The sequence below is a fragment of the Etheostoma spectabile genome, unplaced genomic scaffold (genome assembly GCF_008692095.1).
Source record: "Etheostoma spectabile isolate EspeVRDwgs_2016 unplaced genomic scaffold, UIUC_Espe_1.0 scaffold00008289, whole genome shotgun sequence".
Lineage (NCBI taxonomy): Eukaryota > Metazoa > Chordata > Actinopteri > Perciformes > Percidae > Etheostoma > Etheostoma spectabile.
This window is the reverse complement of record NW_022603581.1, coordinates 38924-54318: the sequence shown is the minus strand read 5'-3', so window position 1 is coordinate 54318 and position 15395 is coordinate 38924. Positions and strand designations below refer to the sequence as shown.

The 15395-nt window shown below is 41.6% G+C and overlaps 1 protein-coding gene across 2 annotated transcripts in view; it reads right to left on the bottom strand.

Moving 5' to 3' along the window:
* Nucleotides 1-189: 189 nt before the first annotated feature.
* The window catches only part of pde5ab (phosphodiesterase 5A, cGMP-specific, b), a 41084-nt gene continuing 25878 nt past the window's right edge, over nucleotides 190-15395 (bottom strand). The window contains exons 11-15 of one of the 2 annotated variants that reach the window (XM_032508561.1): nucleotides 13607-13684; nucleotides 12888-12951; nucleotides 5499-5573; nucleotides 3379-3462; nucleotides 190-3223 (exon numbers count right to left, since the gene is read on the bottom strand). In XM_032508561.1, the coding sequence (XP_032364452.1) occupies nucleotides 3116-3223; nucleotides 3379-3462; nucleotides 5499-5573; nucleotides 12888-12951; nucleotides 13607-13684 (409 nt within the window). In that variant the 3' untranslated portion in view covers nucleotides 190-3115. The remainder of the gene's footprint in view (nucleotides 3224-3378; nucleotides 3463-5498; nucleotides 5574-12887; nucleotides 12952-13606; nucleotides 13685-15395) is intronic. The other variant, XM_032508562.1, reaches the window with a different exon arrangement.

The window sequence follows — 15395 nt, the reverse complement described above, 5'->3', positions numbered from 1 at the left end:
GCCGAGGTCTCAGCAGAGCTTCGCATTTTTGCGAAAATAAAATCCAGCTCTGTGTCATGGCAGTGTGGGCAGCCCACACTGCCATGACACAGAGCTGGATTTTATTTTCGCAAAATTTCTCTTAAACATAAGATAATGTTACAACTTGTTTTTTGAGGGATATGACAACTTGGGTCCTATTTTTTTTAAATCGATTTAGCCATCATTTCTATCATTTATGAGACAAAGTCACTACGGTTGTTGATGAGATCTGGTGACGCTGCCAAAACAAAGTCCACCCGGCGTGAACTGAGCCGTTAGAGCAGGGGTCTTCAACGTTCTCCAGGCCAAGGACCCCCAAACTGATGGCGAGATGGAGCGGGGACCCCCTAAAATAATTAATATATATATTGTAAACATTGTGTTATATCAAACTGGTCCTATATCGTGTGTGTGTGATGCACTGATGACTGAAAGACATCTTCTGCCTCCATTATCTGTTCACTACAGTGTGTTTGAATTCATGTTAATGTGGATTTAAAGACATTTCAATAGTGGGGGAGAAAAAATATTTAAAAAAGTCTAATCAACCAAAACTTTCGCGACCCCCATGCAGTACCTCCGCGGACCCCCTAGGGGTCGCGGACACCCCTGTTGAAGACCCCTGCGTTAGAGGATCAGGAAGCCAGATTATCCATACCACTTTATTAAAAGTAAAACCAAAAGTGATCACATATAATCCCTCGTAGCGCCGAACTAAGTCAAAGTGGGATTGACGTTTACATTTTGGCTAATAATTTGTTCACCTTTTGTCATATTCTGCCAAAACAGGGTGACGAACATGCATTTTTTGCTAGCCTTTAAGCTAAGCTAACAACAGTCTGCAAATCGGCCAACTGACTGCACCACTTTTAGCCATACTGAATGGATGGCAAGGCCACTCCACCCAATGCCACTCCACCCTTTTGACTGAAATATTTCAACTACTACTTGACTCATTGCCATCCAACTTGTACAGACATTCATGGTACCCAGAGGATTTACCAAAACTACTTTGGTGATCACTTTCCTGTTGAGCTACATTGGGCAATGACTAAATATTTGCAAAACTAATGACATTACCATCATAAGCAGCTGCACTTCTGTTTGGTACTAGTTACAGGGTAGCCGCGGGGTCTTAAAAGTCTTAAAAATGTCTTAAATGTAAGATTCGAAAAGTCTTACATTTCTTTAGGAAGCTTGTTCATAAAGGTCTGACATGTGTACTGTCCTTTCATCAGATTAAATTACTCCTACAGTACTACAAGAACATGTTTTATTAAGTTCAAGTACTTGGTAAACAATTGTTTTTATAGCCTAAAATCCATGCTGATATTCTATTACATCCTTCTTTTGCTAGTGTGTTCATGGTGTTGGTATTAAATATCATTCTAAATGGTGTTAAAGAGATTTTAAAAAGACTTAAATTTAACATGTGGGAACCTGGGGCTACCTTGTAGGTGGCTAGCATGCTAACACGCTAATCTAAGAACATGGGAAACGTTATGCAGTACCTCAACCCTGAACCCTGAACCTGCTAGCATGGCTCTTAGTCTTGTTCAGTGATGCATTCCCAGGTCTGTCCAACCTAATTATAATAATACAGAGAGTAAGGATTAGGGCTTTGACTCCGAAATTCGTTGTTCGATTATAACTTGAATATTTAGAAAACTAAAGAAATTTGAACGAATATTAGGCAGCCCTTAATATTCAAATCTGTTATCCGTTAGCGAGGCTACTATTGGTCACCGGGGCTCCTGTAGATGACGTCAGCGTCCTGGTTAGCACCTATGTTGTCTACCAAAACAATGGCCGCGCCAACGCCTACCACAACCACGCCTGGCGAGGACTTTGAACTCCACACTCCTGATCGTTGGGAAAGCAACGTGTGGCGCTACGATGGTTCCCAAAGAAACAGGGGATAAGTCACGAGTCAGGACAAAGCGATACGTAAAATATGTTGGACCAAAGTCACGTACCACGCCACGACCAGCATCGAGGGCCCACCTATCAAGCTCATGGACAGTTAAAGAAGTGGACCAACAGATCCCGTGACGTCAAAATGAATGGGAGTCAATGGGATGCTAACGGCGGGTGATGGCTTCGTAGCATTAAAATGGCGCCATGGGAGCTACGCTTAGAGAGGAGAGGCCGATAGGTTTATACATTGTCGTGTTTCTTGAGAAAGAAACACAGACAAATAGAGTCTTTAAACGCTTCGATGTAAAGTTATTCGCTGTCAAAGTGGCAACAAATGGATGGGAGTCGATGGGATGCTAACGGCAGGTGATGGCATCGTAGCATTAAAATGGCGCCATGGTACATGGCTTACCCCCTTGTCAACACTACATCCCAGCAAGCTGGGAAAGGATGGGGGGCGGGGGCGGGGGGGGGGGGGAAGGCAGGACAGAACGACTCCATGCTATCTCCTCCCCTATGCCCGTCAAATAGAGCGACAGATTTGCCGACACGGTTCGTTTGCGACGATATGAGGCCCATTAACGTGATACAATAAGAACGGAGGATAAAACCTGTCGTAGCATACTGTTTGTGTTGAATCCAGGTCGGACTTTTAATAAAAAATAAGAAAAACTGTTTTTCTTCTGATAACATCCCTGCCTGCCCATTGACGGATACACTGCCCTCTGGTGGACAGAACATACACAACTTAAATTTGCTATCAATATAAGTCTTACTGAAGGCATTTAATGGTCAAAATATTATGAATCCATATTAAAGTATATTTGAATATTAATATTAATAAGCAAACGAACTTCAAATCTGATTTTCGGGCATAAGTCAAAGCCCTAGTAAGGGACAGACAAACCTATGAAAATAAGACCAAAGTTGTAAAAAAAATGGAATTATTAATGTGTGAAAAAATCCACTAATAGCCTTTTACTGTTAAACCGAATCTAGTGTTTTTTTTTCCATCAGAAAGTCTTTTCCTAGTCGGGAAATTATTTTTGGGCCATCATACCGTACGCACACAAATCTTATTTGTCAATTTAGATATCACGCTATTTTTGTCAGATTCTGAGAGACCAGGTTGGGTTAGGGTTCGGAGAACCCTGGACATCGGGATCCCACCACGCTGTTAACCAGCACCTTTCTCACACTCCTCCGCCAAACGCTTCCACTGCTGCCGGTTGATCCGACACCCTTCCAACAGCGGGGAGCAGTACTCCGACATGCCGGCCAACGTCTGCGAGAGCGAAGAAAATATTTCAATTAACAATGAGAATTTAAATACAAAATTCATTCATCTTTCCAGCAAGCGGGAAATAACAAGATGGATGTCCACCATTGGCAGCTATGCATTCATTCACTAGTCACCGCGACTTATGTGGGTTGAATTACCTCATACAACTGAATGCAGATGGCATCAATGAAGGACACCTGCATGCTGGGAATCTTATCTCTTTTCTCACGATTCATCAGGTCCTGAAATAAAGGGATAACAAAAAAATGATGACACTTTAAAGCCTTTGAACACCCACAAAGGGGATTTCAGTTATTCTGGCTGGAGCTTTCACTGGAATTTATTAGGTCGCAAATCTTCAGCTACCAATAAGAATGATAAAGGTGTCAACTGTCCTGCCGTAACAGATGCAACAAACCTATCACAGGATCAGGGAGATGTTAATCAGTCAGTCGAAACACTCCCACACAGTCCTGGGAAGAGGTCTAATCAGCCAGGTTAACTCAAACCAACTGTGTTGGTGTTCAGAGCCTTTAATGTTCATAAAGGGCAACGTTTCCTATTTTCTTCAGTATTTTTGACAGTATATGGCGTTCTTTCGGGTGTCATTTCAAGGAGCTTTTCCAAGTGTCTAAATGGACACTCCATGATCTTAGATTCATGACTTAATTAACAGATCAGAGATATACTGTAGGGCTGCAACCGGCAATTGGCTGAGACCGATGACGCTGAGGTTCGGTAACCTTCAGTGAGTTCAGTAATGGTGGCGGAGAAAGATGTGTGTGCCTGATATCCAGAAGTTGAAGCCCGAGCAAGATCAACCTTTGCTGAGTTTTGTTGGTGGCCATGATGTTGTGGCCCTCCTCCCCACGGGGTTCAGGAAAAGTTTGATTTTCCAGCTTGCTCCATTTGAAGTGAAGGAGTTAGCTAAGGGTAGCATTAATGATGTCTCCTGTAGTCGGGTAGCTTAGCAGTCTGAGCTAATGTCTCCTGTAGTCGGGTAGCTTAGCAGTCTGAGCTAATGTCTCCTGTAGTCGGGTAGCTTAGCAGTCTGAGCTTATGTCTCCTGTAGTCAGGTAGCTTAGCAGTCTGAGCTAATGTCTCCTGTAGTCAGGTAGCTTAGCAGTCTGAGCTAATGTCTCCCGTAGTCAGGTAGCTTCGCAGTCTGAGCTAATGTCTCCCTTAGTCAGGTAGCTTAGCAGTCTGAGCTAATGTCTCCTGTAGTCAGGTAGCTTAGCAGTCTGAGCTAATGTCTCCTGTAGTCAGGTAGCTTAGCAGTCTGAGCTAATGTCTCCTGTCGTCAGGTAGCTTAGCAGTCTGAGCTAATGTCTCCTGTAGTAAGGTAGCTTAGCAGTCTGAGCTAATGTCTCCTGTAGTCAGGTAGCTTAACAGTCTGAGCTAATGTCTCCTGTAGTCAGGTAGCTTAGCAGTCTGAGCTAATGTCTCCTGTAGTCAGGTAGCTTAGCAGTCTGAGCTAATGTCTCCTGTATCAGGTAGCTTAGCAGTCCTGAGCTAATGCCTCCTGTAGTCAGGTAGCTTAGCAGTCTGAGCTAATGTCTCCTGTAGTCAGGTAGCTTAGCAGTCTGAGCTAATGTCTCCCGTAGTCAGGTAGCTTAGCAGTCTGAGCTAATGTCTCCTGTAGTCAGGTAGCTTAGCAGTCTGAGCTAATGTCTCCTGTCGTCAGGTAGCTTAGCAGTCTGAGCTAATGTCTCCTGTAGTCAGGTAGCTTAGCAGTCTGAGCTAATGTCTTCTGTAGTCAGGTAGCTTAGCAGTCTGAGCTAAAGTCTCCTGTAGTCAGGTAGCTTAGCAGTCTGAGCTAAAGTCTCCTGTAGTCAGGTAGCTTAGCAGTCTGAGCTAATGTCTCCTGTAGTCAGGTAGCTTAGCAGTCTGAGCTAATGTCTCCTGTAGTCAGGTAACTTAGCAGTCTGAGCTAATGTCTCCTGTAGTCAGGTAGCTTAACAGTCTGAGCTAATGTCTCCTGTAGTCAGGTAGCTTAGCAGTCTGAGCTAATGTCTCCTGTCGTCAGGTAGCTTAGCAGTCTGAGCTAATGTCTCCTGTAGTCAGGTAGCTTAGCAGTCTGAGCTAATGTCTAATTTAACATCTGACTGAGGGACTACAGTTGAAAATGAGCATTTTGCCCAACAATGGAACATCTTCAGTCAAGTTGATCGATGTTTATTATAAATTAGTGGACCAATAACGGATCCCTGAGGCACACCACAGCTTGTGTACTTCTTACAGAGGTTTTTGTCATACAGAGGGGACACAGTTCACTTACACTGGGCTCAATGTTCAGCTCTTGTCTCTCCTTGTCCCCCTGTTCGAAGAACTCAGTGGCTACTAGCTCCGCAATCTGCAGAGAGAAGACACTGATGAGTTCAAATAACATCTTTCACCCAAAGCATTGTTGATTTGAAAATTCAATGGACTTTCAGGTAATGAAAAATTTAGAGAACACATCAAGAACTTCTATATTTGCCCTTTTGACAATTTAACAATTTTCATTCCAAAAGCATTTTACTGCAAGCAAAAACTGGTAAAAGTAGTATTAGTAGTAGTACTATATCCACAGGTTAGACCAAGGAAAGAACAGAAGCAAACTATTAATGTATCACAACAAGAAAAAGACATCACAGGTTGTTATGCCCACAGCATGAAAAAAAATCACTTTTTCTTGGCTTCGTAGTGTTATTTTGTGTCTCTGGTGCTTCCACACGCATACACACACCCATGCTGTTTTAAGTTAGATCCGGTTTCTGAATGTCCTCTGTCTTCAGTCTCTGGGTGAGCTGTTCAACGTCTGAGATTGTGTTGATATAATATCACTTTAATGTCCTTTGCGTGGGGTGAGTTGTTAGGGTAACACTGACATGTGACATTAGGGGGCGTGTGAGACTTTATAAGCCAAATGTGCATGCATGTCAAGGAGGGTCATGAGATTCATGGTTAGATGATGACGGAGATCCATTTAAAAGTTTGAGGGAGGGGGGAATTGTTTTCTGGTTTTGCAATACATGTTTTTAAAAGGCTCCGAACAAACACAACGTGACACCATGCAACTCATATTAAAGCGGAACTCTCAACCTGGGGTCTTTTTGTGAATGTACACAGTCAAACTTTCGTTTAAAAGCGTTGTTAGGACAGAAGCGCCACTTTTAACATTTACCTTATTCTCGTTTTTCGGTCAAATTCCCTTTTAAATGGGAGAGCTAGGGGCCATGTTATGATGGCATCAAAAGGCCTTTACACATGAACTCAAGCATTGAGAACATTGTTTGTGTAACTCACTGTAGCTGTCATATGAAGAGGGGCCACAAAGATGCTAGAATGAATAGCTGTGGATGCTGGGAGGGGCCCATAGAAAATGCCTTTCTACAGGGACCAGGAGTCTGGTGGAGAAATGCTGGCTCTGTACACGCTAAAAGTAGTGATTATTTACATGGAGTCTGGTGGAGATATGCTGCTCTATACATGCTGAAAGTAGTGATTATTTACATGGAGTTTGGTGGAGATATGCTGCTCTAAAAGTAGTGATTATTTACATGGAGTCTGGTGGAGATATGCTGCTCTAAACACCCTAAAAGTAGTGATTATTTACATGGAGTCTGGTGGAGATATGCTGCTCTATACACGCTGAAAGTAGTGATTATTTACATGGAGTCTGGTGGAGATATGCTGCTCTATACACACTAAAAGTAGTGATTATTTACATGGAGTCTGGTGGAGATATGCTGCTCTATACACGCTAAAAGTAGTGATTATTTACATGGAGTTTGGTGGAGATATGCTGCTCTAAAAGTAGTGATTATTTACATGGAGTCTGGTGGAGATATGCTGCTCTATGCACGCTGAAAGTAATGATTATTTACATGGAGTCTGGTGGAGATATGCTGCTCTATACATGCTAAAAGTAGTGATTATTTACATGGAGTCTGGTGGAGATATGCTGCTCTATACACACTAAAGTAGTGATTATTTACATGAGTCTGGTGGAGATATGCTGCTCTATATACGCTAAAGTAGTGATTATTACATGGAGTCTGGTGGAGATATGCTGCTCTATACACACTAAAAGTAGTGATTATTTACATGGAGTCTGGTGGAGATATGCTGCTCTATACACGCTAAAAGTAGTGATTATTTACATGGAGTTTGGTGGAGATATGCTGCTCTAAAAGTAGTGATTATTTACATGGAGTCTGGTGGAGATATGCTGCTCTACACACGCTGAAAGTAATGTTTATTTACATGGAGTCTGGTGGAGATATGCTGCTCTATACATGCTAAAAGTAGTGATTATTTACATGGAGTCTGGTGGAGATATGCTGCTCTAAAAAAAGTGATTATTTACATGGAGTCTGGTGGAGATATGCTGCTCTATACATGCTAAAAGTAGTGATTATTTACATGGAGTCTGGTGGAGATATGCTGCTCTATACACGCTAAAAGTAGTGATTATTTACATGGAGTTTGGTGGAGATATGCTGCTCTAAAAGTAGTGATTATTTACATGGAGTCTGGTGGAGATATGCTGCTCTATGCACGCTGAAAGTAATGATTATTTACATGGAGTCTGGTGGAGATATGCTGCTCTATACATGCTAAAAGTAGTGATTATTTACATGGAGTCTGGTGGAGATATGCTGCTCTATACACACTAAAAGTAGTGATTATTTACATGGAGTCTGGTGGAGATATGCTGCTCTATACACGCTAAAAGAAGTTTGCATAGCTACTCCATCCGTAGTAGCTATGCAAACCAGAGTGCTGCTCTTTTGTTGTACCTAACCTTGGAAACTGGCATATTTGTGGCTGTTTAAATTTCAGGGGAGGCATTTTAATCAACACCTAGGAGGCCGATTATAGGAACGACGTTGGGACATTCTACCATGGAGAAGACATGATGCTTATCCTGCTGTCCAACTTTAACAATGCAAATGGACTAAGAGAAGAACCAGATAGACCGAGATATACACAGAAAGCAAGGAAGAACAAATGCAACAACTTAAAGAAAAACAAGAAAAAGAAAAGCATGCGAGAAACACCAAGACCGAAGGATCGTAAGAAGTGGAAAAAGTAGGTATGTATGAAGGCAAGTCAGGAACAAAACAAAGTAAAATAGAGTACTACATAGATAAAGAGAGGTAGTCACTGAGGGGTCTGTAATAAAGGCTCAGGACTACGGAGCTGCCGGGGGACTCAGTCAGGGGGACAGCTTACTAGAGCGGACTAAAACCAACACAGAACACGAGGCGCGTTTTAACCAGCGAGGCTAAGAAACTTGGTCTTTATTTACGTTACCAATGTCAGTCAAAACGGCAGAAAAACATGTCCGCAGAGCAAGTTTGCTCCATCTGAAAAGAACTTCTAACTGAGTGGTCCGGGGCCGTTTCATTAGACCTCCAACACCAGCAAGAAGGACCTTCTCCTGGGTGTATGAAGGCATTATAAACTGCTGATTTTGGAGGATGCTGCTGGCACACTTAAGCCATATGTCATAGGGTCATGAGTCATTTGAGGCAACCTGAATCAAAACCAAGTGGTACTCTGAGAATATGTGCATTAACAGTTGTATGACTGTGTATTTTAACAGAAATTATTTTTTGTAGAACTTGATCCACAGTTGTAATTTTTGTTTTTTTCAACTTTTGTCGGCCACAGATGTTGGTTTTGGGAGATTATTAAGTTCACGTTGTTGCTTTTTTTTTCTTCATTTGTCGCATTTTTGGGGCTTTTTTTTACAATGTTTTTGTTGCTTTTTAGTAACTGAGCAGCTTTGTATGAGCGACTTTTATAAAAGCCTAACAGAAAATGTTTTTTTTTTAACTGTAGCCACACATAAATTTGCCTTTTTGTACTTACGGGTAACGAGCTGCCAGAACTCTTTATAATGTTATTTTACGGAGTGTAATTGAATCTTTTGTCCTTACTTTATTTCAGCTTAAACAGCTCATTGAAATATTGCACTGAACTAACAAATACATTTGTACTTTATTGTATTTCTTGCCAGACACCTGCTGTGATGGAGGCTGAAACAGCTCACAGATAGATGTACCGGCATTTATTAAAGTTCATAAATATGTGCTTCCACAGAGGTCCATCACCCGAATGAACACTCTGGGAAGGATGGAGGTAATTGGTAATCTTTTGGACATTGCCTAATCATTTCTGCTTTTCCCTGTGTCGCTATAAATTTATGATTTTATGAATTAGGGGCGGAACTTCACAAGCATTATGCTTCGGCCTGCTCCTGCTCAAACTCATCCTGCTTTGTCCTGTGATGGAATCGGAATGATTTGTATATGATTGTGTTTCATCTTTTTTTTTTTTACCTTTTTCTCTTTTAAAAGTATGCAGATTGTGCGAGGCAATTAAAAAAAACTAAAGTGCAGGTCACTGAATTCCATTTGCCAAACACTTGGGCCCCTCCCCACATCAGCCCAGAAGGGCTCTGCAAACAGCTGGAAAGTAGTCCCACAGCAAAAGGATCAGCTTCCTGCAGCAGGTTCCCGATGGCGGAGGCGTATTCATCACCACTCTACAAGACATCTGCAAGCTGTGAAATGACTCAGGTTTTTTTTTGTGCGGAAAGCTGACTTTTCCACAATCTCGGTTTTGTGAAGAAGTCTTTTACACTTTCACACGCCGCCCTGTAACTTCAGGTTGACCCTTGTGTTGTCCTTCTGGTCCCAGAGACTCAATTGTACTTTTCTTCTACCGTGGGCTTGGCCTTTGGGGTCCCAGAGACCCGTCCTGCACTCGAACGCGTATCCCAATAGCCTCATCTCGTCCTCCGGGGTCCCAGAGACCCGATGGACGAGGCGGGAGTAGGGGAGCGTATGTGTAATCACATACAAATAAAGAAGGGTCTCCGAGACCCGAAGGAAGTTGACATGAAATGAAAAAGGCCCCGGGGACCCCGAAGCCCGGGGGCCCCGTTTAGCCAGGATACGTTTTGAAACCATTTCAACATGTGTTTCAAATGCTATAAAATGAATGTTGAAATGTCAATGAAAGTTATCAATTGTGCAAAGAATGTTGCATGCATAAGGTGCATGCATCCATGTTTTTCTGGGGTGATCTGTAAGAAACACATATTTTACTTTAGATACGGGGTTATTTGGACCCGAGGACAACACAAGGGTTCAAACAAGGGTTCAAATCTCATCCGAAAACTGAAATGGAACTCCAATGTTGATCAGAGGACAAAGAGGAAATTAATTTCCCTTCAGTTTTGGCAGATGAGAGTGTGTGTGAGCGAGAGAGCATGTTTACTCCCTGAATGCATTTTAAGAGGTGTCATCTGAGGACAGGGGCACAGCTGTTTCTATTAATGAGCACTCCCTTGTTTGTGTGTGTGTGTGTGTGTGTGTGTGTGTGTGCGCGTGTGTGTGTGCGCGTGCGCGTGTGTGTACAATACGAAGTGATGCGCTGCTCTCAAAAATAATACCTTACGTAATGTTCTGCCTCTAGGCGTCTCGCAATCACAACAATGGACGGTAATTACAGACTTTGGATGACGTTGGGAAATTGCATTGCATTATGGGAGTTGTATTTCAATCGCCGATTAGAATGCACATGTGCACGGGTGAGAGAACATACACATGTGGCAGCATTACGGTTACTGAGTATAGCTCTTTCTGTGACATTGTAAGATTAAAAAGAAATAACCCTAGAACGTATCATCTGGGCGTGTTTTGACGGAAGACAGAGTAACCAGAGGGGTCAAAGGTCATATGTCGCCACTGGCACGCCACAAAATAAAACGTCGTGGACATTGAAGTAACGACAGAGTTCACTGGGTTTGAACATGGTTGGGATAGTGAAAGCACGCAACTCAACAACAATGTATAACAAAAGGTACAGGTTGGAAGATCTGTAGGTCCAATGAACTGGACGATGTCCCGTAATGGGCAATTCCGCTCCCAACCTGTAGGGGGACCAAAGCGGAGAAAGGTCTCCAGTGTTGCTTTAAAAGCAGGAAGTAGTAGAGAAGGAGTAGAGAGCCGAGGTAAAGGAAAGCAGGCTGCCCGGCGACAGTTGCTTACTTCCATGAGGAACACTGACGTACCGCCAGAGCTGCACTGGTGTCTTTATTAACACTAGAACGGCCATGACGGTCATTTTGACCGTTTTGAAATTAAAAGTAATAACTTTGCTGGATAAAGAAATACAATCCTGCTGGTACCTGACTTTTTCTAAAAGGCTCTATATTTTTTAATTTAAAAATAGTTTTTATGTACATTAAACACTAGGCAAAGAAAATAAAATCACTTTTACCTATTGTACCTATACACGGTCATAGCGCGGGGGGGCGGGGGGGGGGGCTAGTCACATTTCTAGCAGACACTAACACGGAGGCAGTGACAGGTTGGGTTATAAATGCTCAAAGAAGATACTTTTTAGGTGTTATTTGCATGCTAGAAGTTACGTTGAATGAATTTACATACCATATTTTTACAGATGTGAATGAAATAATTACATTTCACCACGCCATGATAGGAATTATTGAAACACCGGGGCAACTCAAGTGTCTAATTAAACACGTTAAATTGTCCATTTTGGCGTTATTTCGTTTTTCTAAAGACATCCGAACAAAATACATGCATCACTATTGCAATTAGGTATTTCTCATGACCGATTATAGAGTTTGGAACCTGGCGGTCAAAGTGACCACTCATGGCACTTCTAGCGTTAACGCTCACACCCTCCCTTTAAAGCCATTTGAATCCCCCATCCCTACACGAAGACTCTTACAGATGTGTTTCACACTCGGCCGGTCTTCCCAGCGGTCCGTGCAGCGAGTTCCACATCTGGGAACAATTGGCTGTAAACGGTAGCCAGTGTAGTTGATCTTAGGTAGCCCACGGTGTTTCATGTGGTTGTTTTTAGTCATTTTAATCGGCTTCTTTAAACCTTTTTGGGGTTTTTTTCTATGATGGCTCTGGAACGTTTTTACCGACTTTTTTTTTTTTTTTTTTTTTTTTTAGGGTTTTACGTAAAGGGTGGGAATCACCAGACGCCTCCCGACACGATATCACCCCGATACTTACGCTAGAATACAATATTGCTGCCATTTTAAACAATATTCTGCAATACCTTATCTTTTTTCCAACTTCTAATTTTTCCCAATTTCTAATGACGTCCCCAAAAGGAAACTTTGTCAACATCTGTTTCATCTAAAAAGAAACATTTCTCTGTTGGTTCATATCACTTTAATGTTGTTGCTACAACATGGGACAAACTGACCACCCCGTATATAATATATAATATATAATATATAATAAAGATCCATACTTGGCGCCTGTGTATCGATACGGTATTGCCACTGAAAATATCGCGATACTATGCTGTTGATTTTTTCCCCCCACCCCTAGTTTTATGTCGACCAAACTGTAAGCGAGAAGACTTTATAAAGCATGCAATAACACAGTGAAAGCTATTTGACTCTTTCAAAATAAAAGCATGTCAATCAACGATCCCACTGGCCTTTTGAGATGTGATTCTCTTTTTCCAGTGCGGCCCTTGAAAGTGAAAATGAGTTTGAAACTGCTGGGCTACAGCAACCAGAAGTCAAAAGGAATGAACCGTACCGGAGAAGGCTAAACGTTGCAGATCAACACACATAGATAGATAATAATAAATAATCATTATGGGGAAGTTTTACCCTTTTTTGCACCGGCCAGGGCTTGGTGATGGCCGAGATGTCACATGCAGTCATCAGCATCGACCTGAAGAGAGAGAGACAGTGACACACACTGACCTTCGGATGATTCAATCAACACACATACACGGCCACGTACTAAGCATTATGAGTCAATGTATGGTCCTGGAAGTGAAACATTAGCATAACTTGTGTGTTTTAAAATCACTAACTGCCTCTCAGAAACAACTCATTTCTGGGTGAAGAGAATTCTGAGAAAGTAAAAGCTGCATCTCCTGCACACACCTTTGAAATGCATCAGTGATACTTTGCTTTATGATGTATTTACTGCTTAATATAGAACTGTATATTTCCAAAATAAAAGAAAAGGAACTAGGACCAAATCCAGACCCATATCTGAAAGATTAAGGGTCTGGCATCGAGTAATGAAAGTCGGCCATCTCGAAGCGTGCATTTGAAAATCGCCCTGCACGCAATTGGTCAACACTACGACCAATCACAGCAACACACGGGGTGACGTATCCAGAGCCTTATACGCTTAGCAACCAGCGGATCTAACTGGTAGATTAGACTGCTGTCATCTGTCAGCTCACCTGGGGCCCCGCCTATATCAGATACACCGATGTGATTGGTGCAGCTCACCTCTGGCCCCGCCTATTTCAGATGCACCGATGTGATTGGTCCAACTCTCGAGATAACGCCGGGTTTCCAGGGTGACTCACCTGAGTAACTCTCTGTGATTTTCGTCCTCCCAAACAAACTGGCTGTTCTTGGTGAGCTCAAAGAATTCCCCACGCCTCCTAATACACACACACACACACACACACACACACACACACACACACACACAATTATCCTCATTCAGTATTTATTATCTACCTCCTCTACCACCCACTGTCTAGACTGAAATCGAGATTAGATCAGAGCTGAAATCACTGAGTTAGATGAATGTGAACAAAGACCATTGTAATGTCCCTTGCGTGATTAATAAAGTACAAATTAATATTATACGCTACTCTCACCATTTACCCCCCAGGCTCTGACAACATTCATTAATACTGCTGTCAGTAAAGATCTATACTGTCACAGCCCTAAAGACCCAGACCCGCCCACTGTGAGCTATATGTTGGCTCTTAAAAGACTACGTCCATCTATATATACATACAGTCTATAATCCAACATATACACATACATACAGGCTATAATCCTACATATACACATACATACAGGCTATAATCCTACATGTACACATACATACAGTCTATAATCCTACATGTACACATACATACAGGCTATAATCCTACATGTACACATACATACAGGCTATAATCCTACGTATACACATACATACAGGCTATAATTCTACGTATGCACATACATACAGGCTATAATCCTACGTATGCACATACATACAGGCTATAATCCTACATATACACATACATACAGGCTATAATCCTACGTATGCACTACATACAGGATATAATCCTACATACACACATACATACAGGCTATAATCCTACAATATACACATACATACAGGCTATAATCCTACATATACACATACATACAGGCTATAATCTACGTATACACATACATACAGGCTATAATCCTACGTATACACATACATACAGGCTATAATCCTACATATACACATACATACAGGCTATAATCCTACATACACATACATACAGGCTATAATCCTACGTATGCACATACATACAGGCTATAATCCTACATACAACATACATACAGGCTATAATCCTACATATACACATACATACAGGCTATAATCCTACATATACACATACATACAGGCTATAATCCTACGTATACACATACATACAGGCTATAATCCTACGTATACACATACATACAGGCTATAATCCTACGTATAAACATACATACAGGCGATAATCCTACGTATACACATACATACAGGCTATAATCCTACATGTACACATACATACAGTCTATAATCCTACGTATACACATACATACAGGCTATAATCCTACGTATGCACATACATACAGGCTATAATCCTACGTATGCACATACATACAGGCGATAATCCTACGTATACACATACATACAGGCTATAATCCTACATATACACATACATACAGTCTATAATCCTACATATACACATACAGTCTATCATGGTACTACATCGGGCAGTTAGCGTTGTCTTTTTGTGTACATATTCTCTTTTTTTTCATTTGTCTCGCTTACTGTGCATTTCCTAATCATATGTAATTATGTAATATGTAATTAATGAACTGCTCTGCATCAGAATTGGGTTCTAATTGCTAATTTCTAAATTTGCCCTAAACTATCTCGCTTATTTATGATTAACACAGCAATATCTTACAAAAAATGCAGTTTAAACAAGCTGAAATATTAAGTAAAAAATTGACTTTTTGTATAATAGCAATATGTGACAAGTAATACAGACATATCAGCATCCTGGAATGAGACAGGATGCTATGCTGTATTCTGGAGATGAAAAAGCG